At 42.9% G+C, this 27,683-nt stretch overlaps 2 protein-coding genes across 3 annotated transcripts; both read left to right on the top strand.

Annotated features, from left to right (window-relative positions):
• Positions 1-1,696: 1,696 nt before the first annotated feature.
• Positions 1,697-7,798, top strand: LOC120673912 (protein ENDOSPERM DEFECTIVE 1-like). 2 transcript variants are annotated; one of them, XR_005674918.1, is made up of 7 exons: positions 1,697-2,756; positions 2,870-2,989; positions 3,852-3,968; positions 4,062-4,151; positions 5,027-5,134; positions 5,239-5,427; positions 7,360-7,798. XR_005674918.1 is itself a non-coding variant. In XM_039954958.1 (6 exons), the coding sequence occupies exons 1-6, from the start codon at positions 1,779-1,781 to the stop codon at positions 5,296-5,298; spliced, it is 1,473 nt and encodes a 490-aa protein (XP_039810892.1). In that variant the 5' UTR covers positions 1,697-1,778; the 3' UTR covers positions 5,299-5,598. The 2 variants fall into 2 exon arrangements, 1 of the variants encoding a protein (XP_039810892.1); XM_039954958.1 differs by lacking the exon at positions 7,360-7,798 and having other exon boundaries at positions 5,239-5,598.
• A 6,234-nt stretch (positions 7,799-14,032) lies between these two features.
• Positions 14,033-22,979, top strand: LOC120673923. Its single transcript, XM_039954972.1, has 13 exons — positions 14,033-14,587; positions 15,635-15,764; positions 15,862-15,964; positions 16,310-16,433; positions 17,496-17,561; positions 17,762-17,800; positions 18,860-18,940; positions 19,102-19,149; positions 20,232-20,282; positions 20,375-20,443; positions 21,364-21,612; positions 22,191-22,440; positions 22,530-22,979. Exons 1-13 carry the CDS (start codon positions 14,396-14,398, stop codon positions 22,592-22,594), a joined length of 1,467 nt encoding a protein of 488 aa, XP_039810906.1. The 5' UTR covers positions 14,033-14,395; the 3' UTR covers positions 22,595-22,979.
• Positions 22,980-27,683: the final 4,704 nt, after the last annotated feature.

Below are 27,683 nucleotides of genomic sequence, written 5' to 3' on the forward strand. Positions count from 1 at the left end.
CATTTTATGGCCCCGGCTGTTGTCAGAAGCTCATGATATAGCCCATGAAGGTATGCAAAAGACTTGACATCGTCTCAAGTCTTCGTTTTACAATGGCCATTTGATGAAGCTGGTCAGGGAGTATGTTCGTGGCTACTCGGTCTATCAGCGCAACAAGACTGAACATTTGCACCCAGGCGGGTTATTGCAGCCATTGTCGGTCCCGAGTAATATTTGGAGCGATATGGGATGGATTTCATTGAGCGATTTCCAAAAGTGGGTAGCAAGTCATTGATTCTTACAGTTGTGGACCGCTTCTCCAAATATGCTCATTTTATTGCTCTTGGTCGTCCCTATTCGGCAAGCTCCGTGGCTCGTGCTTTCTTTGATAATATTGTCAAGCTTCATGGGTTGCCCTGCTCCATTGTTAGTGATCGTGACCCCGTATTCACTAGTACTTTCTGGATAGAATTGTTTCAGCTATCTGGCTCCAAGTTGTTGCTCAGTTCTGCCTTTCACCCACAAACTGATGGGCAGTCAGAAGTCACCAATAAAATCATTGTTATGTATTTGCGTTGTCTTGCGGGTGATCATTCTTGGTTAAAATGGTTACCATGGGCTGAATATTGCTATAATACATCTTATCAGTCATCATTGCAGACTACACCTTTTAGGGTGGTGTATGGTCGTGACCCTCTAGCCATGATGCAGCATGTGCTGGGCTCAGCACGCGCGCCGGCGGTGGAGCAGCAGTTGCAAGCACGGGATGATTTTTTGACGGATATTCGTGAGCGTCTGTTACTCAGGACGTGATGAAAGCCAGTCATGATTCCAAGCGACGTGCAGTGAAATTTTCAGTTGGTGATTGGGTATTGCTTCGTCTACATCATCGAACTGCAGTGGACATTACTACGAGAACTTCTAAGCTTGCTCCCGGGTACTATGGGCCATTTCAGATTGTCGCTCGCATTGGCAATGTCGCCTATTGTTTGCAGCTCTAGGAGAATGCCAAAATCCATGATGTGTTTCATGTGGGTCTTTTGAAGAAGTTTACTGGGGTACCGCCAACAGTTGGTCCAGTTCCCTTACTGCCCATCGTTCATGGCCGTGTCGTTCCGACGCCTAAGAAGGTCTTACGTGCTCAGCTGAATCGTGGTACATGGGAGTTATTGGTTCAATGGGAAGGACAGGCTGATTCTGATTCCACTTGGGAACGCTTGCCGGTTTTTGTTGACACTTATCCAGAATTTCATCTCGCGGACGAGTTGTTTCTTGGGGAGGGGGGAAATGTCACGGAAGAGGATGGAGTTCTATTTATAGGTGATATTTTAAACTAGTACAATATTTTAGACTAAAGAGGGTTGAAGGTGCCCCTAAGAGTCACTCATTGGCACCCCTAAGATGAAATTTCAACTTTATAGTTAAATCTGCATTCTTGGACCAGGTGATGTTTTTTTAAAAAAAAAATTAAGGTGGTGGGTTTATGGGCTGAAATCCTCAGGTCCATCTGGCAATCCGGCCCAATGAAGCCCTCAGCCATTTTATTGATGATCTCAAAATGGCTAGCCGGGCTAAAATAGGACTAGGCTTGGGCTTTTCGTGGGCAACAACACAACAGACAAAAAAACGGACGGGCCTCGCCGCTTTCCGTGCGTACCGTTACCGTCCTCCTCGCCGGCCCCATTAAACTCCAATCGCCCCCTTCTTCAGAACTAGCCGTTGCGCCCCCGAAAATCCCAGCCCCTCCCCCTCAACGGCTACATCCCCTCCTCCGCCGCTCCGATCTGATCCCCCCATCCATGGCCGCCGCCGCCGCCCCGCCGACGCCGCGCCCGGATCTGATGCCGCCGCCGCCGCCGCCCCCTCCGCCCGTCCCGCCGACGACCGAGCGCCGCCCGCGCCGCCGCGCGCGGGAGGTCAGCTCCCGGTACCTCTCCACGCCCGTCCCCGCCACCCCGCGCCTCTCCACGGCCTCCTCCACGCGGTCGCGCTCCCCGACCCCGTCCCCGCGCGGCCGCCAGCGGGTGGCCACGCCCTTCGCCAACGAGAACCACCCGCCGCCGCCGCCGCCCACGGGCACCGTCGCGCGCAGGCGGGCCGTGCAGAAGCTGTTCGAGGAAACGGGCGCCTGCAACCCGCGCGCCTCGGTGGGCTCCAACTCCTCCGGCGCCACCGCGGCCACTCCGCGGCCGCTCCCGCGCTCCGCCAGCGGACCGGCCGCGCCCACCGCCAGGAGGGGGTACCCGCGCCTCCCGACGCCCGCGCGAACCGGCTCGTACCCTTCCGCCGCCGACGCCGCTGCGGACTCCGACGCCGCGTCGTGCTGCTCGTCGTCCGACACGGCGTCCACGGTCACCGACTTCTCCGAGGCCGAGGGCGGGCTCGGGGTGGCCCCAGCCTCGTCGTGCGAGAGCCCGCCGCTGCTCGGCCCGGCGTCCTGCCGGGGCGGGCGCCTCTCGTCAGAGCTCCGGTCGTCGGTGCCGGAGTCGGGCGGATCCGCGCGGGCGTCCAACCCGCTCTGCTACCGCTCTCTCAACTCAGCGCTGTCTATCTCAACGGCGACGACAGGGAAGCTGACGACGGCAGCGAGGCCACCACAGCCGCAAGGGGCAAAGGCAGCCGAGCTGAAGAAGGCGGCGATTGTGGGGGGTAGGAAGGTCGCGGGGAAGCAAGAGGACGTGTACCAGCTGCGGCTGCTGGACAATCGGTACCTCCAGCATAGGTACCTCAACGCCCGGGCTGAAGCGGCAGCCAAGGCCAAGGCTGCTGCTGCAGAGGTAAGGGCTTTTAATAAGTGTATTAATTAGGGGGTGAATGTCTTGTTCTGATCGATTGAGGAATTATGAATTTAGATGCTGACGGTGATATTTTTTTTTTGTTGGGGGTGAAGAAATCTCTCTATGGACTCGCGGAGAGGCTCATGGGTCTACATGAATCCGTTGCCGAGAAGAGGGCAGATGTGGACAAAATGAGACGGGAGCAGAGACTGTTCTCCGTAGTGAATGTTCAGGTAAGGGGAGTTTAGGCAGCTATTGCGTTCTGAAAATTTTGAATATCTTGGCATAGGGGTTGCATGGCTTCATAACTAGTGCTACAGATAATGTGTGACTACTGAATCAAGCGGCAAAGTTGTTTGAATTGGGTATGTTGCGTGAATGAATTTATTCTTGATTCACGTGAGAGGACGCCTGGTGTGTCCCTACAAGGTGAGGGGAGTTGAACACTTGTGCTGTAGAGGACACTACACAGCATCACTATGTCCACTAAACTTTGAGGTGAAAATGCATCTACTTAAATGATTTCCCAGGTTAAATACCCAGAACTGCATTCAATTTCCAACATTCAGTTGGTATTTCTTTTGTGCTGTTTCACATACTTGATGGATATGTTTGACTGGTGCCAACTAAGAGGTTCTATCCTCACAAATAATCTGTTGTTTTTTTGTATTGAATGTACAGAATTGGCTTTTGAAAGTAATCGATAGTGTATTTTTTTAGGTTATTTGTATCGAACTGGATAATGGATTTACCTTGATTTAGATTTGTCTGCTGAGATGTACGCTGCAAAGGAAAGGATACAATCAATTGATGCATCAACCTGCAGTTTCATTGTCTGACTTGCATAAGAACTACTCCCTCCGTTCCAAATTGTATGTTATTTTGGCTTTTCTAAATACATAACATTTGCTGTGCACCTGGATACACACTATGTCTAGATACATAGGAAAAGCTATGTATCTAGAAAAGCCAAAATGACCTATAATTTGGAAGGGTAACATAGTTTACATGGGCACTCCTCTATTGTTGTCTTCTCTTCAAAATTCATTTTTATATCGAAAATTTATTAGTATTTTTGTTTTGCAAAATTATCAGGTCCCATACTTGGATCAATGGACTGATATCGAGGGGGAACATTCGAGTTGTCTTGGAGGGGTAACAACAGCTCTGCATAATGCCTCCCTACGATTACCAGTCATTGGTAATGTCAAGGTAAGATTTGCATTTAAATTCTGTTTCAGGCATAAACTGCATCAATTATTTTTGTGTACCATGTTGTCAAGGTACGTTCTGAAATTTTCACAGGCAAACTGTGAGGAAATTACAGACGTGCTTACCTCTGCTGCTCAACTGTTGGAACCACTATCACCTTGCGTTGGAAATTTCTTGCCAAAGGTAAGATCATATCTTGAAATCTGTATCAATAAAGCACTGTATATTTCCTTGCTATCTGAAGATGTTTTTGAATCGTGCTCAATAAGTACCAACTTCAATATATCCGCAAATTTACTGCATATAATTAGCAGTATATAACATCTTAACTTTCTCAATGTACATACCTATTGTCCAACTTATAAGAAAACCAGGTAGTAACTGAAAAAAATGGAAGAGCAAGTTAACTACTAGTGTTTATTTTGAATTAATAGATATTGAAATTATCTTTTCTTGTTTATTCTAATATAACATTAATGATTAGCGTTTTGCAACACAGCATATTGCTTTAGTGGCTCTGTATGATTGTTTTCTTTTCATTCTAAACTAAGTACATACCTAGTGCTAGAAATTGTTCAAAATCCTATTTCACTTTGAAGACCTCCCATATATTACACATAAGAAAACCCATTTATCATGTTAAGTACTTCGGTTCTATCATCTATACTACCTCTTGTATTATTAAGGATCTGGCTGCTCTCTTGATTTTTGGAAAGCCAGGAGAACTTCCTGGTAGCTGATATGTTCTCCACAATTATGAGTAAACCTAGCAAGCAGTGATAGGTTTCAGATTTGATAAAACACAAGGAGTGAGGTTCCCGAAAGACTCGGAACTATATGCTTCTTCTGGAACCAGATTTCATAACCTTGACCACCAACTGATGTCTGAAAAATTCACTAATAGAAGAAGGTACCGTGATTTGGATCATTCTTTTTGTGATATTTATGCTGCAAAGTTTTGATCTCATAACCTGATTTTATAGCCTAATAGAATGAACTGCTGTGTTCTGGGTTCTTTTTGCTGTAACTGTGTAATAATGTTTGATCTTGTCATGTAGGTCGAAGAAATTGATGATGTGGCCAAGAATCTTGCGCAAGTTATTGCAACTGAAAGAACATTAATAGAAGAGTGTGGTAATCTGTTATACCAAGCACATAACCTTCAGGTATGGGTCCAAATTGATAGTTATCTTACTTTTAATCAGAATATACTCACTCTTGTCTTCTATGTTAACCCTAGCTAATGCATTAATAATTACGATTGGCATAGATGCGGGGGTACAGTTTGCGGAGTCAATTGATGCAGCTAAAACAAACTGAAGCAACATGAAAAAACACAAGGAAAAGGAAAAACACGCTGCCAGGTCTTTCCTCCGACTGAGGGGGAGCAAACTTTGCTCCAGCGGTGGGTATCGAGTGTGAGGAGGTGATTCTGATCATACATAACAAAAGGGCAGAGGTATCCTTCTTTGGATCAAGAATAGCTGATTCTTTTCTGGTATATATGTCGTTGCTTGTAATTTGTCGCTGAGGCATTTTTGTTGTCTGGTGATGGGAAGAAAGACAAAAGCATCATCTTGCAATTGAAATTCGTTCATTCTTTGTAGTGTATGCAGTGCTCCCAGTTTAATTCGTTTGCTTCTGAAAAAAATATAGATAGCAGACTCCATCGAAGGTGATGGGCATTGTTTTACCTTTCGTGAGTTTTGCTGCTTTCTCAGGGCGTCCGCAATGGTTAGTTATTTAGTTAGCTAGATCTGATGTAGCAATAAAAAAGTAGGAGAGAGAGTAATCTATTTCACGTAGTCCAAGAATATAGGAGGAACGTGTGGGTCTAATAGTATAAAATAATTTTTTTTATCTTTCACCTCCATATCAGCAGATTACATAGCTAGTACTAGCTATTACCGTTGCGGATTCGCCTGTGACAATGGCTCCCACGTCCTTGTCGATACACGCTTGCCTGTCGATGCCAGTGGCATTGTTTTACCTCTCGTGAGTTTTGCTGCTATCTCATGGTTCGCCCGTGGCAGTATCCCACGTGCCCGTCGATACACGCTTGCTCCTTTTTTTCTAGTACTATAGTAGTCATGCATTTTTCCCTCCTTTTTAATTATGTACTACCTTCATTCTAAATTGTAGTTTGTTTGACTTTTTTATCTTAATTTTGGCCACTAATCTTATTCAAAAAAAGTTGTGCAAATATTACTAAACTTAAGTTATTTTTGAAGATCTTGTATTGATATAGTAACCCACAACAAAAGAGGTGATATTTTGTACGTACAAATTTTTGAATAAGACGAGTGGTCAAATTTTGGGTCGGTCAAATTTTGGGTCGAAAAAGTCAAATGACCTATAATTTAAAACGGAGGGAGTAGCAAAGGACAAACAACAACACAATCCTATGATGAGTAATGCCGATTGTTAGGGATTGCCCCTTGCGAAGATGGCATATCGTTTACCTCGGGTGCTCGGTCTCTCCCTAGATGAACAACAAGTTACTCCGAGAACAAGGCACTATTATATATTTGAATGTGGAGGGTTACTGGACTCTAATATGGCTGTCACCACCTGCAGACTATCTCTACAAACTATACTAATACTAATCCTAATCCTGGCCAAGATTATCCGTCTCTATCAGGAATCTTAGGCTAGAATCATTCACTGCTCTTAAGCGAACACTCAATCCAGTAAACGATAGAAACTAGTACTTGAGCTTAAACTCTATTTCTGAATAACATAAGAAAACACGAACACTTACTATAATTGATAAGCATTTGTCGATGTACAAGCTGGAGAAGAATGCCGACAGACCCGGCACTTCCCCGGCTCCTCACTTTCTTCCTATTTTTCCTACACTCCTAGGCCGCTTAAAGCATCTAGGATGAGCTACAAAGCTCCCAAGTGAAGGAGAGGGTGCTGAAGCTCCAAGGTGTGGAGGTGTGTGATGTTCTACAGAGTTCTGCCGTGAGCTGGAGCTGATGCCTGCTGAAATCGACTTTGTGAGCCAATAGGGCGCTGCCACGTCGAAGATTGAGGTGGTGGAGCCCATTGGGCCATCGGCCGACCGAGTTGATCGGCCGAGCCCACTTGGCCACCAACCGCTCCCAACTTCAGCCGGGAGGCTGTCTTGGGGGCCCACATGCTATTGGCGCGTGGCATAGTCTCTGGCTATGTCAGTTTCATGCTCTGGTGGACTCTCTAATCCTTGTAAAGCCGCGTGTCGTGTTTTGATTGGCAGAAATTTTATGACTCAGATTATGCCTCACCATGTAGCTGTATTTTTAGCTCAAAATCATCTGCACACAATCTCAAACCAACATCTATGGAATTTGTTGATAATTGATCCTATGCCAACATTTATTTCATGACATGTTTGGTTTTTGTGCAGGATTTGACGATGAAACTGGGTCAGAATAGATGGTGAACAGCCGTCACCTCCGGCCTCCGCACTGTGCGTCTCCGCGCCCCCAACCAGCTCACAGCCACGACCCCCTGCCGTCGGCCGTTGCGTATTGTTCAGCCAGCTGCCGGCAAGCCTCGCGTGCGACCCTGGTTCCTGCTGTGCAGCACCCTATGCAACCGCATCAGCGGCCAACAGGGCCATCGCCATCCACGGTAGAAGACTCCACCACCCGCTGCACCGAACCTATGCCCGGCCACTGATCTACTCATTTATTCCTGTTGCTAATTCTTGTGTTAGACTATTATTAGTAGAATAGTAATTGTTGAATATGTTTGTGTGCTTGTGCTGTGCCTAACTGATTGAATGTCTATGAACTGTGATGAAAACTCGGGTAATCGGGATTACCCGGTACCCAAACCCAAAATTCCGAGTTTCTTCCTTTTCAGATGAATTGCGGATAGCAATTTGGAAAACCCAAACTTTTAATTACCCTAATTACCTGACCCGAAACACCGGAATGCCCAACACTAGCCATATGTAATAAAATGCATTACCTTCATTTTATTGTTCCAGCCTGTAATTATCAACATCGAGTTCTATTTGATGCACAACAACCTGTTCACCTTCCTGGAGATGATGGGGTTGAGCTTCTTGGAGCCCTGCTTGGATTTCATCTTCTTGGAGAAGATGGACTTGATCTTCTTGCTCATCTGGTGTTTTTTCATCTTTATCAGGTAAGGGATGTCCATCTCCATCATCTAGTACTGTGTTTAGATCAATGGCCATGACTGATGATGAAGTGGATTGCAGGCTGGAGTTAATGCCTCATTTGTAGGTTGATCGGAGCTCGTGATGCTATGAATGCTAGTAATATCATTTTCTATCAACACTTTTTTCTCCCCAAATTCTAATAACGCACTCATACAGGGATGAAGGTGACTTGGGTTTCCGAAAGGAGAACTCGAATCCCTGTATCATTGTGATAATCTCTGGATCAGTAGCTATCACATACAGAACTCATTTTAGACAGTAAATCATTTCATACTCACTTAAAGAGATTTGTACATAGGTTTAATTATTACAAAATCCATAGGATTTGCAGTACGATTATTTTATTACAAGCCCACTTGGCTAAATTGGAACAAACAGAAAACGGTAGCGGTAGCTGGTCTTCAGACCATCCTTCAACTCGAACTTCATCTCCACAGGCAGAACTTGAGCGTAGCACGGGCTTTTAATCTTCAGTCATACCATCCATCGTTGTTGGCGTCAAACTCCTGATCGGATCCTGCATCTTGCTAAACTATCCCCAAGGACGGGATAGGTTAATGTCACCATCCGTATGCAAGCTTTAAGTAGATGCAAAGATACAAAAAGTAGCCAAAGGTATATATATAAGTCATCCGTCACTCTCCGACACGGGCCATATCGGCACCGGTCAACTACAAAGCTCAGGTCGGTGCAGGAACTCCCGCTCCCTGCACCTCATCTGACTCCACAGGGGGAAGTGGACTAGAGGGAGGTAAAAATATCAAGGCACACTAAACTAGATGAAGTAATAGAAGAATAGGAATGTACACAATCGAGTACGCGGCTATATGTATAGTTTTCACCCTGCAGGGGTTGCGCACCTATACCCACTCTCCCTGACGATAGCCAGGAGCGACCCAACTACCCCCAAAGCACCGGTCTACTGAGAACGAAACTAACCGCTACGGCACCATCCTATCCCCCCAGGTTGGGATGCATCCTCTCGTAAGAGGTTGCCCTAGAGTTGTGAGGCCCTCCCCTTGCCATTCGGAGTTGTATAAGGCCCATGCTACTCCCGCACTGGTCCTCCCCCGCACAATACCCAACTTCTAACAGGTCTGGTGACGCACATAGTTAGCTTGGACCGAGTCCACCCGCATAGTGGATAAGTGGCGTCCACGTTTACAAAGTCTCACAATTCATAGTTACCACATATGTCCATAAGAGCCGGGGCAAGCATCTTCTCACGCAGTCTTCCGCAGAGGTCCGCCAAAGGCACCCATAACAGATATCGCCTCTCCTTGGGCACCCATAACAGGTATGCCCCTCCTCATCCCGCACCCGCCACAGGTGCTCCTCAGGATGTGCCCAATCCACATCCCCGGCCAATCGCTCGCCTCCGCTAGAAAGCCCTATCACTGGCTCCTCACATGGTGGATCTTCATGCATGCCAAGACTATCATATCATGGAATTCTATACCCATTCACTCTCATGGTAGCCAAAGCATTCGAGAATCAATCAAGGTATTATAGGGATGCAAGGAATACGGTAACAATAGGTCATGCAGGCCTATCTCACACACACACACAAGTAAAGCAGTAGCAATTCTAGCAAGCAATGCCTAATAACAATAGGTACCTGAGGGCTCCTCATAGAACTCCTGGGTCTCCTAGTAGTCCTGGTCGTCGGTCGTCTCTTCAGCAGCAGGACCTATTCCTAATTATAAATTTCACTATAGGGGCCAAAGTGAAAGAATACACAAAACTACTCAAATAAGATCCAACTTACAACAAAACCTACTCTAACATTTAGAGCATGATTTTAGAAAAATTATGAAACTGGTTTCATAATTTTTGGAGCTACGGTTAATTTATTATGAATTTCCGAAGTTTAAATCATTTTCTAGAAATAATAAAGAATTTTCGTAAAAGAAAAACACACAGCGCGGCACGTGGTAGCCTCCGGCGTGCCACGCGTCATGCTGACATCAGCACAGGGTCAGCAGATGCTGACGTCAATGTTGACCAAGTCAACGGTCAATGGGTCCACATCCAGTCAGCTGGGCCCACGTGTCGGCGGTGTAGTGAGACTGACGGGTGGGGCCCACGCGTCATGCTGACATCAGCACAGGGTCAGCAGCGCCGAGTTTGCAAGAAAAGAAAAGGGCTTGTGTGGCAACTAGGCCGAAAGTGCTCGGCGACTCGGTCCGGCCCGTCTTCAGCTTCAGTCAGTTGGGCGGGCAGGCACTGGCGGCCCATCCTCTTCTTCTTTTCTTTTTCTTCTTCTCCTTCGTCTCGCTGACAGCTCTGGCCCACATGGCCGGTCTTCTCCTTCCTTCGCTAACAAGGCAGTCCCACGTGTCAGTCTTGGTGGGATCTGCTGCAGCGTGGGCGTCCCGGTGTGGCTGGTTCCCGTGTGGCCTCGTGTGTGTGCGGGCATGGGTGCGCCCAGGGTGTGGCGCGTGCGCGCGCGCGACACGTCGCGACGCGGCCACAACGAGGCAGGTCGTGCGTGGGCGAGGCGGTGGTGAGCTCAGGCGGCAAGGCGAGGTACGGCGGCGACGGTGTTCAAGGCCGCGATGGCTCGGTTCTAGCACGACGTGGCCACGACAAGGCCTCAGCGCGGCGGTGCCAAGGTCGCGGCGGTGGAACATGCCGGCGGCGGTCAACCTCGGCAGCCTTGGGCGCCCACTTCGTGTGCGCGCGCACGGTGTCCGCATGGCGGAGCCGGGCACAGATCCGTGGCGGCGGTGCGCGGAAAACCGCGACACGGCTCGCTGGCGAGGGCGTGAGCGGGTCAAGGCGGGTTCACGGGGTAGAACGCTAGAGCCAAAGGCATGGCCCTTGTCCCTGTGGCGAAGTTGAGCTCGCTCGCACGGGCTATGGCATGGCAGAGCTCGCTCGAAGCGTTGCGAGCGTTGGGCTCCTGCAAACCGACAAGGGGACTGGGAGCACCTAGAGGCTTGCTACAAGAGGGTTCAACCGCGGCGCGAGGCACACTGGCAGCACGACAGAGGCGGGGATGGAGCGGCGCAGGACCTACCGGGTCGGATTGGAGAAGATGGGGCGACGCCATGGTGAGCTAATGAAGTGGAGGCGCGGTGCAGTCCCGTGTAGCGCTGGGGCGTCGGTGGAGTCGTACGAGGCGCCGGGTCGACGGAGCTCCGACGATGGCGACGACCTTCTCTTCCGTTTGGCACTCCTCTGATTCCCCAGCGGCGGCGGCGGAAAGGGGGAAAAGGACCCATGGCTCCTAGGGTTTAAAAGGGCGCGTCGCGAGGCTGGCAGCGGGCCCGAACGTCGAGGACGGCGTGGATGGGATGGGCTTAGCGTGGGTGACGTGGAGCGCATCTGAGTCCTCCACAGTGGAGTCTTGGCGCGCAAGCGAGGGGACAAGGCAGCACAATTCGCGGCGAGCTGCGCAGCGCTGCAGGAGTGGCAGGCGAGGTTGTTGGTCCCCTTTGGCGCGGAGTAGGGAAGGGCGCGCACGTGTTGGCGAGGGGGGGCGGAGCAGGTGAGGTGCATGGGCGGGCGGTAGCGTCCGCGTGAGGGAGAAGAATAGGGGAGTGGGAGGCTGACGAGTGGGGCCAGGCAGTCATCGACTCAGGACGGATGGGGAAGAGGGAATGGCGGCGGTGCGGGCCGCGAGGCCGTGGTGCGGGCCGGCTGGGTAGGCGCACGCGGGTTAGGCCGTGCCCGCTAGGTTGGGCCGGCTGAGTGGACTGGGTTGGCGCGTGTGCTAGCGGGCCGGAGAGAGGGTTTGGGTCAGTGGAGTTAGCAGGCTAGGCTGAGAGGTTAGGGAGGTTTGGACTGGGTGAGTTAGAGATAGTTAGGTGGGGTAGAGCCCATGTTAGGGGTTAGCTTTTGGAATTTATTTGAATGGCCGAATTCAAATAAATTCTCACACAATTTCAAGCAAAATAAAATAAATTCAACTTGAGTTCAAATAAACATGGTAGATTCAAATAAACTCCAAATAAAATCCAAGTAACTCACACTAACATTAGAGTCCCTTATATTTAATTAGCTTTTAATTTCTAGGAATTTGAGAGAGACATCATTTAATCTTATATTTTTCTAGCTATTAACACAATCACACAAAAAGTTTTTGAAAACTCATATTTTTGGAGAATTTAACATTTCGTAAAAATTACGAGATGTTAAAGAAGGAATCTATCATTCCATTACCGCCGTAGATCAAATTTGAACCTATCATTTTATCCTCACCACATAGCTTAGAGAAGCTCACCATACTCTGTTAAAGCATCCCTAAGCCACCAGGTGTGAGTCAAGTACCTCCGCATCATCACAGCCATGAGTTGGCCCACACAAAGGTAGGAACTCACCATCACTCTATTCATCGCGTTCTGCTAGCCTATTTCCTTTGAAGCCCGAATTAACGAGCCCATAAACACTATGTTCCTTCAAGAATGTTCTCAAACCCTTCATGTGGGTCTCTGGCATAGTCCATATCGGGTCCCCCTATCTCTAGGGATTCATCGCTACAAAACGTCACCGTCAGCTCGGTTTTTGAGGCATGGTGGAGGCACCTCGGGCGGAATCAGCTCCTCTGCAGAGTGACATTGTCACTGCACGCGGGCACAAAGCGCCCATCAGGCCCACACGTCGGTCTCTGCAGTCGATCTTGATCCCCGCACATTGTTTGGGCTTGTGACGCACGTGCATCACACATGACATATGAGATTGAGTCTGACCTTACTCTGATTTTAGGTGTGGTGATGCCAGCATAACGTCACATAGCCTTTTCTATGAAAAAAAAGAAAAAGAAACAGAGTATAAGATTTACTTCCTCCATTCCAAATTGCAGTTCGTTTGACTTTTTTGACTCTAAATTTGACCACTCGTTTTATTCAAAAAATTTATGCAAATATAGTCAAATTTATGTCATTCTCAAAAACCTTTTATTAATAAAACATGCCACAACAAAAGAAGTAACATTTTGCATAAATTTTTAAATAAAACGAGTGGTCAAATTTAAAGTTGAAAAAGTCAAACAAATTACAATTTGGAACGAAGGGAGTACATGTGAGCCTAACTACGCTACATGGCGAAATTGGTGCCTCGTGAGCTGTAAATCCCGTTTCCCAATAGTGGTCAAAATGTCCCCTTCCACGGTTGGGTGTCAATAATATAATAATATCTAGTATTTGAGTCGGATGGTCAAAACTTAATATAGGAAATATTTGAATTGTTAAAAATGGACTTACCGAAATTGAAATTGTACTAATTTTTATAAAGTCCAAGCTTATTGAAACTGTGGAAATTAATATTTCAAACTTTGGTACTAATATTTTATTAAAACATTAAAGTTTGAAAGTGATTTGTGAAACCCTACAATAAAATTTATTAAGTATTGGAATTCACAATTTTTTCATATGATACTCTTTATTTGAACATTTTATAATCAAATTAGAACTTTCTTATTTTGCTTTTATGTCAAGGATTTGGTTTTATGGTGTGCTATGACCTTGGCTGGAAGCTTGTGATGTCATTAATTATTAAAATAGACAACACATCAACTTTTGGAATAGAAGGCCGGACCAAGTTACACAAAGTTTAACACATTATTACAAGAACGGAACAACTACAGTAACTCTCCGGTAACTGCAATTTTCTTGTAGAAAAAACTGCGATTTTATCATAATAAATTCAATTTTCTGTTTGCAGTGATTAATATTGCTACTCTTTTCTAGACCAATTACTAACAGTTTTTTATGGTTTCGTCATTATTGTTCATCAGAACGACACACAAAAATGCTCAAATCCTTCCACAAAAAGAAACCATATTTCAAACTCTACGATACGAACGGACATACGTATACGCATACAGGTACGCGGTACGGATACGTACACCTAGGCACCTGCCTCATCGAGGCCAATCTCCCACCCCCCCCTCTTCCCCGCGCGACGCCTCGCCCTCGCCCTTCTTCCTCCTCGTCTCCTTCCCTCGCTTCCACCTCCTTTCAAACCCTAGAACTCGATTCCCCACTTAAAACCCTAACCCTAGGTACCCCGCGCCTCCCCCATTCCGTGTACCCCTCCGCTCCGCGGCGCCCCTCGCGGCTCCCGCGCCCGGCCCTGCAGCTAGGCCCTCGCGGACCTAGGGTTTCGCCCGGTCTCGAGCTGCTCGTTCGTTCTCTGCGTTGGGCGGGCGGGTGCGGGCAGGTTGCTTGGTGGGCGGGTGGGCGTGGGAGGAGGCGGTGGATGGAGATGAGATGAGGCTGCAGCGGCGGGTGGGGTTGTGGGAGCTATGAGTAGGCTCTCGTTCAGGCCGCGGCCGCTCGACATCCACAAGAGGCTCCCCATCCTCAAGTCCGTGCGGGAATTCGATGATGAGGAGCCGGGGGTGGCGTCGGTTGCCTCCGCAAGGGCCGGGGTGCTGTTGCGCCACTCAGGGACAGAGCTCACTGCGTCTGCGGCGAACAATGCCACGGAGGGCGAGGTAATTTGAAGCTGCTGCTTGGGGTTTGAGCTGCGGCAATGTTAAATGTTGGTGCTTGGGGGCTCGTCGAGTTTGATTCTAGGTTGGGATGAGCTGAATTGAGCTGGCTTCTGTGATTGAATTCCCATTTCACCAGCTTAGCTTTGTGATATGAGTGTGATGGATGGGTAAAGCTACTTTTTGGTTTAGTTTTTATCATGGCGCCATTGCAAGAATGAGAAATGAAGAGGACTAGGGTTGGATTCAGACTGTAATATCATGCAATCACTCCATTTCTAGAACACTGTCAGCCTCGCAGTGTTTAGACGTGCCATATGAATACTATTATTCTAACTAATCCCATATTATTGCCACGTATTGTGGCTAAATTTACATTGACACTCTAACAAAATATCTGTGATGTTTAAATTATCTAAGAAACAAGTGTTTTTTTCCCCCAGTGGAATGATGCAATCTATGGCCTGTTATAGCTTTCATGCATTTCTGCATGAACCTGTTGTACTTTCATTTGATATGGCTCATTTTAGGTATCAAAGGTCTCTTAGTGAAGTTACTGCTGTTACTGCTATACTTTCATTTGTGTACAGCTCAATTTTAATAGAGCAAAATTTTATCAACAGACCTATTTTAAACTCACGGCCATGGTTCTATGAAGTGGATTTTGGATATATGCTGCTTGTTGTTTTGGACCATATTTTAGACATTGGACAATAATTTTCCTTTTGCATACATTGTTCCAACGATAATAACAAAATTTCTGTCCGCCTAAATGAAACCATAGTTACTTTTACATATTGTGTATTTTTCTTAAATATCTTGTGCACATATTTAAGAACTGTTTCTTTCCTAGGTTGATCTATATGTATTTCTGATTAGTTTGAAATAATCGTATTGGATATTATAACAAAACACTGTCTGATGTGGGTTTCTCTAACACACTCAACTATAGTCCAACCAATATATGCTTGAGCTTGCTATATCTATTGAACTGCTATTATATGGTTCAAAGGATGCTAGACAAAGGAATTACATCACTCTACTTTGCAGGGAAATCAAGCACCCAGTAAGAAAAATATCCAAGAAATACCAACCCCGCAGTTTGATATTGTGGACACCTATGAAAGGGACTATACTCGTACCTTTGCACAATCGACATCGTATATACGTGGAAGAGGAGGTTTCTTTCTTATCGCTTCCCTGGAGTTGGCCTCCCTTTTTACACCTACAGTGTTCTGTTTATGAGCTCTGTTACTAAGAGTGATCGATATCTGCAGCCAGAGTTGAGATTGGTGAATTTGTTGAGTATGACCTGGACAATGAAGATGAGGACTGGCTTGAGGACTTTAATAATGAGCGGAAGAATATAAACCCTGAAAAGTAAGAACATGTTACCGATCTAGATAAATTTAAGAAATGCTGCTGATAGATATAAGTGTAAAATGTGATGTGACCTAGATAAATTAGTTGACTAGTTAAAGGAATTGTGGTTGGAATTTTACTATTTTAGCTGCAGTTAGAATACGCGCCATTTGTATAGAATGTAACTCAAGAGTTAAGAATTATATGTTTTCCTGAAGTGAAGTTTGCCCTTGCCTAGACCATGCAATATTCCTACTTCAACTTCGTTTTCTCAGTTAAATTAGTTCCGTTCAAACAAAAGATAATTTCTTTGTTATTTTCATTTGAACAATTTTTGTTGCATTTTAATTCAAATCGTTACAGGCTGGAGGTACTGCTATTCAAGTTGGAAATTTTGGACCACAAGGCTCGTGAAAGAGCAGGAGCCATAACACCAACTTTCATAGGACCAGTACCAGTCCTCTTGCAGCTTGATACTGCTATGGAGGTAAAGCCACACATTAAATGGAAACCATACTTAAGAGGATTACAGAATTGGCATGCAGCCTATATGAATTTCATTTTCCAATGGATACTTTACTTGATATAGCATATTCATATAAGCCTACTGTATCCGGTCCATAATCATCAATTCTGAGTTTTTTTTGCACTTTTAATAGCCCAGGCATAGAATGCTGACCACTGGCTTTTGTATGTTGAATATCTTAAGATTCTTCATGCTTAATATAGCACATTTGGACGTTTTTTTATGTTGTGTTAAAATGTACTATGCATCAAAACATTTATGCACCAGATTCATAAATACCTTGCCATTTCTATGGTGTACCTTCTAATGGTAAAATTTACAAAATATTTATAACAGAATTGACTTTTCAATATGTTCTCATCTTGCTGTTTGTTTTATTGTGTCTAGATGTTATGTGCTGACAGTACTGTCACGTTGTGCATTAATTATGGATTCTCAATGGAAACTGCAATGAATAGAATTACATGTTCAACACACTATTCACTTCATCTTGCGGACTCAAATAGAATAAACTTGAGGTGTTGGGAGGTGGTTTGTTTCTTGGAGGACAGTTCGTTAGTTTGTCTGGTTCCGTTGCCAGCATCAATGCATCCTCGGAAAGGATGTGAATGTTTAGAATACATAAGGTTGCAAGAAATGCAACCTTGTGGAGCTTCTGAACAATCACTGAAAAGATCTTCCATGCACTCTTGATTTGCACATTATTGTGCTTGCCTATGTGTTATTATATAAATGTAGTAATCAAAACTGACTTATGTTTAGGTGGATTCTGCTATTGATTACTTCTTAGATATTGGTTGATAAGGATTTCAAGGCACTGATATTGATTATTAGTAAGATTTTCAAGTGGGAGCGAGTAGAAAGTAACTTGTACATTTTTCCTTTAGTAAATCTGCACCTGATCCGATTGTTCTTCAGTAGTTCAGTTCTTTTTTCCCTCTAGATTCTTGGGGAGGGTTACCTTTTTTAACCTGTTTTTCTCTTCCACTTGGAACAGTTACTGACCAAGTGCTTTCTTTGTAGGCTTTGCAGTATTTATCTGTTAGGTATGCAGTTTTCCAAGCTGTATATAACTACTGGAAAGAAAAGGTATTTTTTACTTTCAAACAGCATATGGCTTCTTTGAGTACTAATGGTGCTGCTCTTTTAGTTTTTGTAACATGCCTCGCTGTCTTTGATATCTTCTCTTCACTATCTAATTTGTCTGAAAACCTTCAAATCTTTACTTAGTCTTCAAGTCAGAAACTTGGTTTATATTTCATGATCTTATACTTTTTATTCTTTTATAGAGGGAGCGATGGCAAAAGCCTATTCTTCGGCGATTGCAGGTTAGCATATTTCTTTGGTATCTTAGATTTATCTTAGCTTTTCAAGAAGTTTCTTCTGTCTTTAGGCATTCTTTTGTTTACGATTTACGAATATTTCTAGTGTCATATATACATCAGTCTTGTGCAAATTATTCCAGATTCCAGATGTTAAACATGTCATTTCTTAGTGAAATAGTGTACCACATGATTTTGCCATTCCTAAGTCTTGTCACCAGATGTGGCAATTGTTGCGTTTCCTCTGATTGGACATTTAAGGCCATCTAGATTTGTTCCAAGTCAAACTTTTATTAATTTACCAATAAAAATCTAAAATTTTATATGCACTGACATAACAGTTTGGCACTGTTAGATTCATTACGGAGAATATTTATATGATATATAACTCATTCCATTTAAGATAATATATTTTGTAGATATATTTCTAGTCAAATTGTCATATTGGAGACCGTGTCAAATGGACTTGTATTTCCGATCGGATGAAGTATAAATTAATGTCAATGTGCATGACTGTTGGAAGGGTTAACTGGAGTTACTCGTTGAGAAACTGGCTTGAACTTCTAAGATAATTGGTCCTCATTTTAATATTTTTTCCAAAGTGATAAAAATGTCGTTCATGAAAAATCTGCCCAACAAACTTTTAGTTTGCTTAATGAAATCACATATTGTAACTGCATGATAGCAGGGCAGATGTTAGGTTGAATCTCTGATTCAACATCAATAGTTTTATGGATGCCTTATGTCTTGCTTGCAAAATGCCCAATCCTGTAATTTGACGATGGTCATCTATCCGACCCTAATGAGTCATGCTGGAAACTTGGCCATTTTGGCACCTCAAATGGGATTCAATTGTAGAACACATTTGTCAAGGGATTGAGGAATTATTTTCCTGTGAAATTTCTTTGTCCATGCCATAAGCAAATATTACAGTTATGAAAATCTATGTAAACTCTGTTTTGGCCTACAAACTTTGGCTTGTTGTAAAATTAGGACGTTATAATATATTCTGGCTTCTTGGCTGCATCACTTTTAATATTGGATGATTTGGCCATTGTTTTGCAGCCTCCTCCACCAGTGAATGATACAAACCCATACAACGTCTTCAGGCCAAGAGAAAAGGCTCATCGTCTTCATACAAGAAGGGTAGGTGTCTTGAGATCAGCGATTATTAATATATGACTTATGGCTGCAGCTATTTATAAAGAAGTTCAATTTCCTTTTTAAAATTTACCTTCTGCTATCATGTTTTTCTTTTATTTGAAACTTGAGTTCTCTTTTGAGTACATGTTTGCTGCCTTTTTCAGATGCAAAGACGGGAAAACAATATCCAGTCATTCGAAAAACTCCGCTTGGTAAGAAAGTTATTTTTCTTGTGGTTATTATACTAGTTAAACATTTTGGTATATTTTGCTAAGGCTTTTGTAGCATCTCATTTTGTTTTAGTTATTGCTATTTCCTTCTTCCTGTGCATCTTACTGGATATTTCTATCCAAATTTCGAATTTAAGATAATACTGTTTCTTTTAAATGGGAAGTGTAATGATTCACTGATCATTATTCTTTTGCGGAAGTGGTATTCTTACTTTTTAACTGTCAAAAAAGAAAGTAAGTTAAATTTTTTTACACTAAGGAACCATTCTTATGTTTGTTTATCCTATTGCAACGTTGAATTTCCTGATTCATATTACTTCTCCATGAATCTCATTATTTCCTTTATTTATTTATAACTTTTGTTTCTATGTGCTCATTTAGTTGTGATCTAGTTGTCTGCCTGTCATTTTCATGTTGCTGCCACATGGAGGTTTACTTGTTCATTTTTGTAACAGAACCGCGCAATAGATATTAAATGGACTGCGGAAAAGACGTTAGAAGAGGGAAAAATAAATCTATGTTTTTGTTATAATGTGCAATTGTTGCAAACAATAGTTTGATCATGATGTTTAATTCTTGTATTCTCATGGTTGAAGTTTTGGGGTTGGTCAACCATTTATTTGTTGAATTTGCAAATTTGGAATGATATTAGTAGATTTGTGTCATGTACTTTCATAAAGCACACTTCCATTTTTTAAATATTTTGTAACAAAAAGTTCTTGTCAAAAGTCATGTTCCGGAGACTGTCAATGTCCAAAATGTCATTTTTTTGTTACTGGTTAATATCGTCTAGTTTAGTAACTGTGCCACTGCATGGAAATCCATTTTGTATACCTGCACTACTTTTTGTGTTACCTTTATCTTATGTGATGAGCGGCAAAGTTAAGCAGTGCTTGTCTACACATTCTTTTTAAAAACTTTAAAATCTACCTTTTTGCATATGTTGTGAAATCCTTCCCTTTTGCATGTGATGATATAGGCTGTAAATTACAAGATCTTGAATGATGCTACATGATTTTGTTCTTTTTGCTCCTTATGATACTAGCATGGAATTTTTTTGTCAGGTGCGACGCAACTTGGAGCAAGCAAAAGCACTAATGGATGCTTTGATTAAGGTTAGTTTATGCATAAACTGACATTGTAGTAGTTCTTTGGAAAATATAAACAGCACTTCTGTAAATATTAATTACTAACGTACGGTTTACAGAGGGAGGAGACAAAGCGGGAGGTCATGGAATGCCAAGTCAACCTTCAGCGCATTCAGATGAAATATAAGGTATAAAAGTCCACCTTATATGGATTTCTGATATAACATGCAATTTATTTTTTCCAACAATAAGTGGTAAATTACATATAATTACTCTGTGCCACGTATATCAATTGTTGTCAGTGAAAATGAAATCACTTGATGCTTTACAGCATGCTCTGTTCCAACATGCAACATGAGGTGGGCCATGAGATGAAGCATCAGCAGCATTAGGCACATCAGATACTCGTTATTTGGTTGCATTTAGTTACCTGTTATGTTTGCTATCCGAGGATATTACACTCCCACAAGGCCAATGGCAGGACCTTGCTATCTCAGGAGCCTGACCTTTACGAGTATTATGTTATTGCATGAAACAGTATTATGACTTCACATGCCAAAGTAGTATTTCAATTATTGGCCTTCTATGCATACTGCAGACACACCTGTGCTTGATCATTGGTTGATTCTTGTTCTTTGTGACATGTTTGTGCTTCATGCCTTCATGAGGACCCAAGAACCCAAGACAACCAGTTTCATAGAGAGAGAAAAGTTATACCTTCTTATCTGATAGGAAATATCACACAGAAACCAAAATTACACAGGCAATATACCTAGTCTAAAAACCCCAACACATTGTAATGTGCATTTTAGTCATTTTAAGGACTGCTGGTACTTGGTTCCATGAAAGGATGTCAGACTACCTTCACTTGGTTATATATTTTTATGATTTAATTTTTTGCACAGATGGGAGCAGAAAATGTTCAAGTAAATCCATTAAATACTTTTACCTTGTACATTATGGTTAACTTATGATTAAAGATTTACCATTGAGTTTATGGTCCATCAAGTTCTAGTTACAGTCCACTTCTTTTTTTCATGAAGCTTTCTAACTCTGGATGTATTACGATTCTTATTGCCTCACTATCATTTCCATTTTACTGTTTCAGCATGAGGCCCAGCTTATTGAGGATGGGATTATTTTGTCTGGCTTCCAGCAAACTTCTAGCAGATTTGAATCAAGTGATGATGATTATGCTGATTCAGATGACACCACAACTGAACAGCAATATATACGGCCAGCTGTTTTCCATCCTCGGATCCCTGTTAACAAGCTATCTGTGATCCCTCCACTCCGTATAAAGCGTGAAAGGGAACTAAAAAGGAGACCTCAGCAGAATGGCTGGGTATTTAAAAGGGTATGGTGTCTCTGGATCTTTTTCTTGCTGGTCACTATAAAATGGATGCAAGTGGGTACCCAGTGGGTAGTTCTGCCTCCACCTCCTTTAATTTCATTTTCATTTCATTTTTCTTGCTTTGAAATCTGGATGAGTTCATTTTGATGAATTTTCGGTCAACCTAGTGACCCAGGCAAGAGTAAACTTGCATCCAAATCACTATAAAGAAACTGGTATTAAACATTTGTTTCATGTTAGCCCCACCTGTTCTAACCAGCCAAATTTAGGAAAGCTATTACCTGCTGTTTTGAATGATGTTTAGAAGCTAATGTCTTGTTCCAGTAAGCATGGGAAAGTATAGAATAGAAAACACCTGACTGAAATCCAGTGAGAAAGTGTCCAGATAGAGTGGGTTCTTAGTGGACACCAGGATTTTTCTTTTTAAAATTTCATCTTTTATTACCCTGTAGGAGCATGGGCATGAGGGTACCATTTTCTTAATGAGAACTTGGTCAACCAAAGAGTGTAGATTTATACAGAAGACTCTAGTTGTTGTAGTTCGCTCTGTCAAGTCTATTTACCAGCTTGTTCAAACATAGGATCCGGAGGAGCCAGTATTCCTATTCACAAGACCTCTTGATCCAGAGAAATTGGTCGCGGCAGGTATCAAGCCGCCACCAGATCCTCCCATTGAGAATGGTGCCACAACACCACCATTTCGATGTCGAGGTAGGATTGGACGAGGTGGTCGCATCATCTTTGACCGATGGAACCCTCTTCTTCGGACACCAATTGGCCAGGAGACCTCTTATTATGTGCCATACGGTCACAGGCCTCCCTCACCTGAAGGTTGAAGATATTATTCTTTTGCATTTGGTGCTTATGCTGCTGGCACAGCTAGTGAATTGTGAAGCCCCCGAGCAATTGTTTTTCCACAGGTACCAAGTTGGTCCTTGGACACCATTTGCACCTGAGTCTCAACTCTCGAGATCAATGCATCTGATGGAAATGCAAGAAAGCTCCTGGATGAGCAGCCGCCGCAATGGAAGCTGAGAAGGTATGGGCTATCATGGGCCTAACATTCCTCATCAGATGTGGCTTGGTCATCTTTTCGCCGCTGTTGTAAAATTATTGCAGTGTAGGTGAAAGAGTAGAGCGTTTTTTTGTCTAATCTTGGCTTTTAGGGTCAATATTTAATTGCTCTCTGATTTGATTATTCACTAGGTCTGTGCTCGTGCGTTGCTACGAGTAAAACAAATTTACTCCATTTGCATGAAATATTTGTAACAATGTAGCAATAGAGGCATACACTTTGACTTAAACAATATTTATGTTCCATGTACATATCCAAACTACTCAAAAATGAATTATTGGACACATCGTGCGTACACACAATAGAACAAAAGTACAAGTCGTTGCAACTTCATCTTCTTTGTCACCCTCTACTTTCGATCCCATGTGCCACCCCTTTTTTTGGACTGCTTTTGCCGCCAAATTATAGGCAAGATAGGGTATCTCAGGAGCTCTGTGCTAGCGTGCTGTCAGCAGCAGCCTCCTCACCGCCCCCTGCCGATATCTCATCACGGCCTTACCCTGACTGCCAATTGCATCATCTGCAAAAGTATAGAGATTTGGTATCCAACTAAGAAATTACCTCCAAACTTGGGGATACTTCTTACTGAGGATCCTCAGTGATGGGCTGAGAACTTTCAATTAGGGGTGTAAATGGTACTGATAATATCTTTCTGTATTCGAGTTCGGATTTGTTTAGATGGGTTAATATAGTTTGGATTTATTTAGAAGGGGTTAATATCTAATTGTATCCGAGTCCGGATATTCATTGTTTGACACCATATCCGAATTCGAATACTTCAACTCACATTTATTTTTACGATGTCGATATCTATTATATATTTTTTTTCGATAGATTTGATACTATCCGTACCCGATTCAAATTCAAGGAAAATTAATTTGTAGCTATCCGACCCTATTCGATCAGTTTACATCACTACTTTCAATCTTCCTCGCGTACAGTTTCTGAATTTTCCTAACGGAAGACTTGCTGTACACCAAGTGATTCAGTGCTATATGACTCATGACAAAAAGAAACCTAACCAGTTTTGAAGATGGTAGTGATGCTGGCATTAAGGTATCATTCTGAGTTTCATCTCCATTTGACACGTCCACAATTTCTATAACATTGAATACACGGAGGACTTTTTTGCCATATCAGTAGCAAAGATTCCTGGCGCAGGGTGTAAGGGATGGTGCTTCAAACTTTATCTACAGCTCCATACCATATTTTCTCGAGAAGTAGGATTGTAGGAAGCTTGTTATTAAATCTTGCAATGCAGCAAATACTCTGCCAGTAGTATTTATCAGTTTGCTCGTCTTCTTTAGAGCATGGATGGCTAGTAATGCAGCCGGCCCAGCCGGCTAAGTGCGCGGCCATGCGTCCGCTCTGCGCCCGCTGCCAGGCTGCATGCCGGCTGTTGCCTTTATCCAAGCCCACGAGCAGAGATGGATCGCGCATTCTCCCTCTCCTCCATGTAGGATTGCTCTTATATACAAACTCTGGCTGGAGAGCACATGCAGTTATAGACAATCTCTGACATGCAGTTACAGCAAGCACAGCCTCCTCGCTCGTTAGCCCACCCAGCATTCAAACCCAATGTCAAATAAATCGTGCAAGTGGGTACCCAAAATGCTGGGGGACGACTTTGCTGCCATAGAAAGAATGTGATGAAGCTTCATGGTTGTGCACAGGTCACACTACTTCGCTGCCATAGAAAGAATTTGATAAAGCTTCATGGTTGTGCACAGGTCACACTCTGTTGATGTTAAAGCAAAAATAGTCTCATAGTGAGGCGATAAGTCTTAGAAAGTATCCTCCTCACAGCAAGATTCACACGAATAGCGTGAGAGTATTTATAGTTCAATACAGAGAGTATTAATCAGCATTATTAGCGTGAAAGTAACCACAAGTATATCACACGAAAAACAGTTAATCCAAATTCTTAGTTATTGAGGGTCAGTTTTGGTAGAGCCCCACCTATTTATGATTCTTTGAGAAAAGTGATTCGGTGGCTAATAGTGATTCTCCATTATTCTCTACGATGAACTTTATGAAAAAAAAACAAATCCTATAAAAGAAGTGAATTAGGAGAAACTATTTTTTTTCAGCTTTTAGCTCCCTAGTTCATTTCAGAGAATCACTTCTCAGAGTCAGCATAGAATCACTTCTACCTGAAAAATTAGTTAGCAGAGTTTCTTCTATAATCAGCTAGAAACTGTTGTGGAAGCTCCGCCAAATAGAACCTATATGAAACAAAGTTAGGGACATCATGGTATCCAAGTCCAACCAACTCTATTTTATATTTTTCCTATGATGCAACTAAGATATAAGCGACGGATCCTGAAATTTCAAAATCCTCCATACATAACTTATTTTACAATTTTATAATTAAGCTGTTAAAAAACTATTGCACATTCCAAAATAACACATTTTAAGCAAATTTCTCCAAAAGCACATATCTCCAATCAAATTATCAGACCCGGGCAGCGGGACTGCTCGTAGACGTATAATATTCTAGAGTAATGGGATAGGCCTAATTATATTGTAACTACTCGTACAGAAGTATGACTAGTGGATAGAAGAAAACTACCTGATAGATATTGAAAAGAATTTCAATAATACTCGACTAGGACTTTCCATGTAACCCTGCCCCCCCAGACTATATAAGAGCGAACAGGGACCCCTCCAAAACACACGAATCTCCCCACGATCATCAATCAACCCTCAAGGCAATACAAACAACCACATATATGTAGGATATTATGCTCTCGGTGGCCCGAACCTGTATAAATTTTTGTATTCCTTGCACCATCGCCTTCTTGATCTCGGCAAATTTCTGCCTACAATCAATTACCTCGGGGATACCCATGGTAGACTTGATGGTTAAACACTGAACCAAATAAAATTACATCATAAATAAGAAACTTTCAACTGCATGGACTAAAAAGAACCAATCTCGTTGACAACATAAACACCTAATGCATTTATTGCATAAATAAGAAACTTTCAACTGCATGGACTAAAAAGAACCAATCTCGTTGACAACATAAACCCCAACCCGCAGGCTAATGCATTTATTCCGTTATATAAAGTGCCGACAACGTAAGCCTAAGTTTGCACCCATTCTGGCACTGCATTCGTGATTTCCAAATATTTAAATAAAATTAACTTTCCAATAATTTTAAAAAACATTTACTTTCCAATGAACAAACTTGACCCTTCGCCCGTTTGATTAGTCATCCTGCAAAAAGAAAAAAAAAGACATTATCTTCTAAGCATACTCGACTATATCATATCTTTAGAATATGAATTCTGGGAATACCTGTTTCGACCCACCTAAAAATGATAATGTAATCCATTTAAAAAAAATAAATCAGAACTATAGGTTTGATGGACTGGAGAAATAAAGAAATATTAGTATGAAACAACACTAAAACGTTATCTGTTTTGGAATACCCGGGCAATGATAGCTCAAAGTAAAATTAAGAATCTCATTGATGGGTACAAAACTTTCGGCTCAAAAGAACAATAGCATCTCCAGAAGCCTTTCTAAAATCTACACTATCATCAATTAGAGAGTCATTCGAGTAAACATTGTTTTCTATATCTTTGTACTTTCTAATAGCTTTTCTATATCTTGTGCATAGTCTAGGGAGTCATTCTCGCTCTCCATCTTTCGCTAGCGAGAAAATCAGGAACAGAGAATGTCTATATTTAAATATCCAATAATTGAAGTGGCTGTTGGAGGAACTACTGAACTCAATCACTTGCTGCTGTTACTCAACAATTTTCTGTTGAGAGGTAGTCAAATTGGATCAATGTATCTGTTTTTATCGAAGCTTTCATTTTTGTGCCTATCCTTATTGACAGTTGTTGTACAGGATGGTAATGTTGCTGCATATCAGCAAGTTCGAAGCCGTACTCAAAGTGAAATGTCTAAGTGCTCTCTCTATTCGTATAAACTAAGAAATATATAAAGAGTCTTTTGTTTAGTTCAAGTGCAAAGAAAAAAGAATTCTACTGGTGGGGAAGGACGGAAGGTTGATTGGAGATAAGAGGTGTGATGAACCAGCCCAAGTTGATCCAATTTAATCAAGTCATCGTCCATTGATCAACTAGATTAAAAAGGACCAATCCCGGTAGTCCTTGGAATATGTCATGAGCACCGTACAGAATTTAAACACACTCCACTCGCACAATATTTTGACATCATCACACAAGCACAACCGTACATAGAGTTTAGATTACATAAAAGAAGTTCAAGTACAAAAACATCAAGTCTTAGAGTTTTGCAGCGAAAAGTTCTACGTCGCGCTCATTCCATATGTAACACAAAATAAAAAGTTAACACTATATGCCGATAGTGCCCTTCTTATAGCCACTGGCCATCTACTCCTCACCCGCAACTCCGTCCATGGGGTAGAAATACCCAAAGACGGCCTCCTGCTGCGGCTTTAACGAGAGCACCGTGAGTACAAAAGGTACTCGCAGGTCTTATCCGATATGGGTATATACTTACCCGACCTCAAGAAGAATGCATTTGGTTAGTAGCAAAGATAGGTCATGATATTTAATTTTGTATATAAAGCATCTAACTTTGATCAAGTTATAATAAACAAAAGACATAGCATCTATGATCTCTATAACATACATCAATACAAATGCATAAGTAAAGTGATCGTAAATCATAAGCTCAATCTTCCATAAACCCTTCTTGCGGTGACATACGTTAAAGTCCAAGTACAATAGCTTGCTCAATGACCGAGAGCGTGACTATTGCAATATATTAAAGACCCTGCAGGGGTGTACAATTTTTCCCACACAGAGAACAAGACCAACGACCAAACCCACGGCCAAGGATAAGCATTGATTCATGCGTCAACCTAACAGGCTATGAGCGAACGGTCGGGAAAAACAAGTGCACCGAAACCGCCGATCACACTCCATCGCAACTCGCACTGAATCCGATCAAGACAAGGTGTGACTCATGCTAGTTGGCTTATCGTCCCATTATTAA

The sequence above is a fragment of the Panicum virgatum genome, chromosome 2K (genome assembly GCF_016808335.1).
Source record: "Panicum virgatum strain AP13 chromosome 2K, P.virgatum_v5, whole genome shotgun sequence".
Classification (NCBI taxonomy): domain Eukaryota; kingdom Viridiplantae; phylum Streptophyta; class Magnoliopsida; order Poales; family Poaceae; genus Panicum; species Panicum virgatum.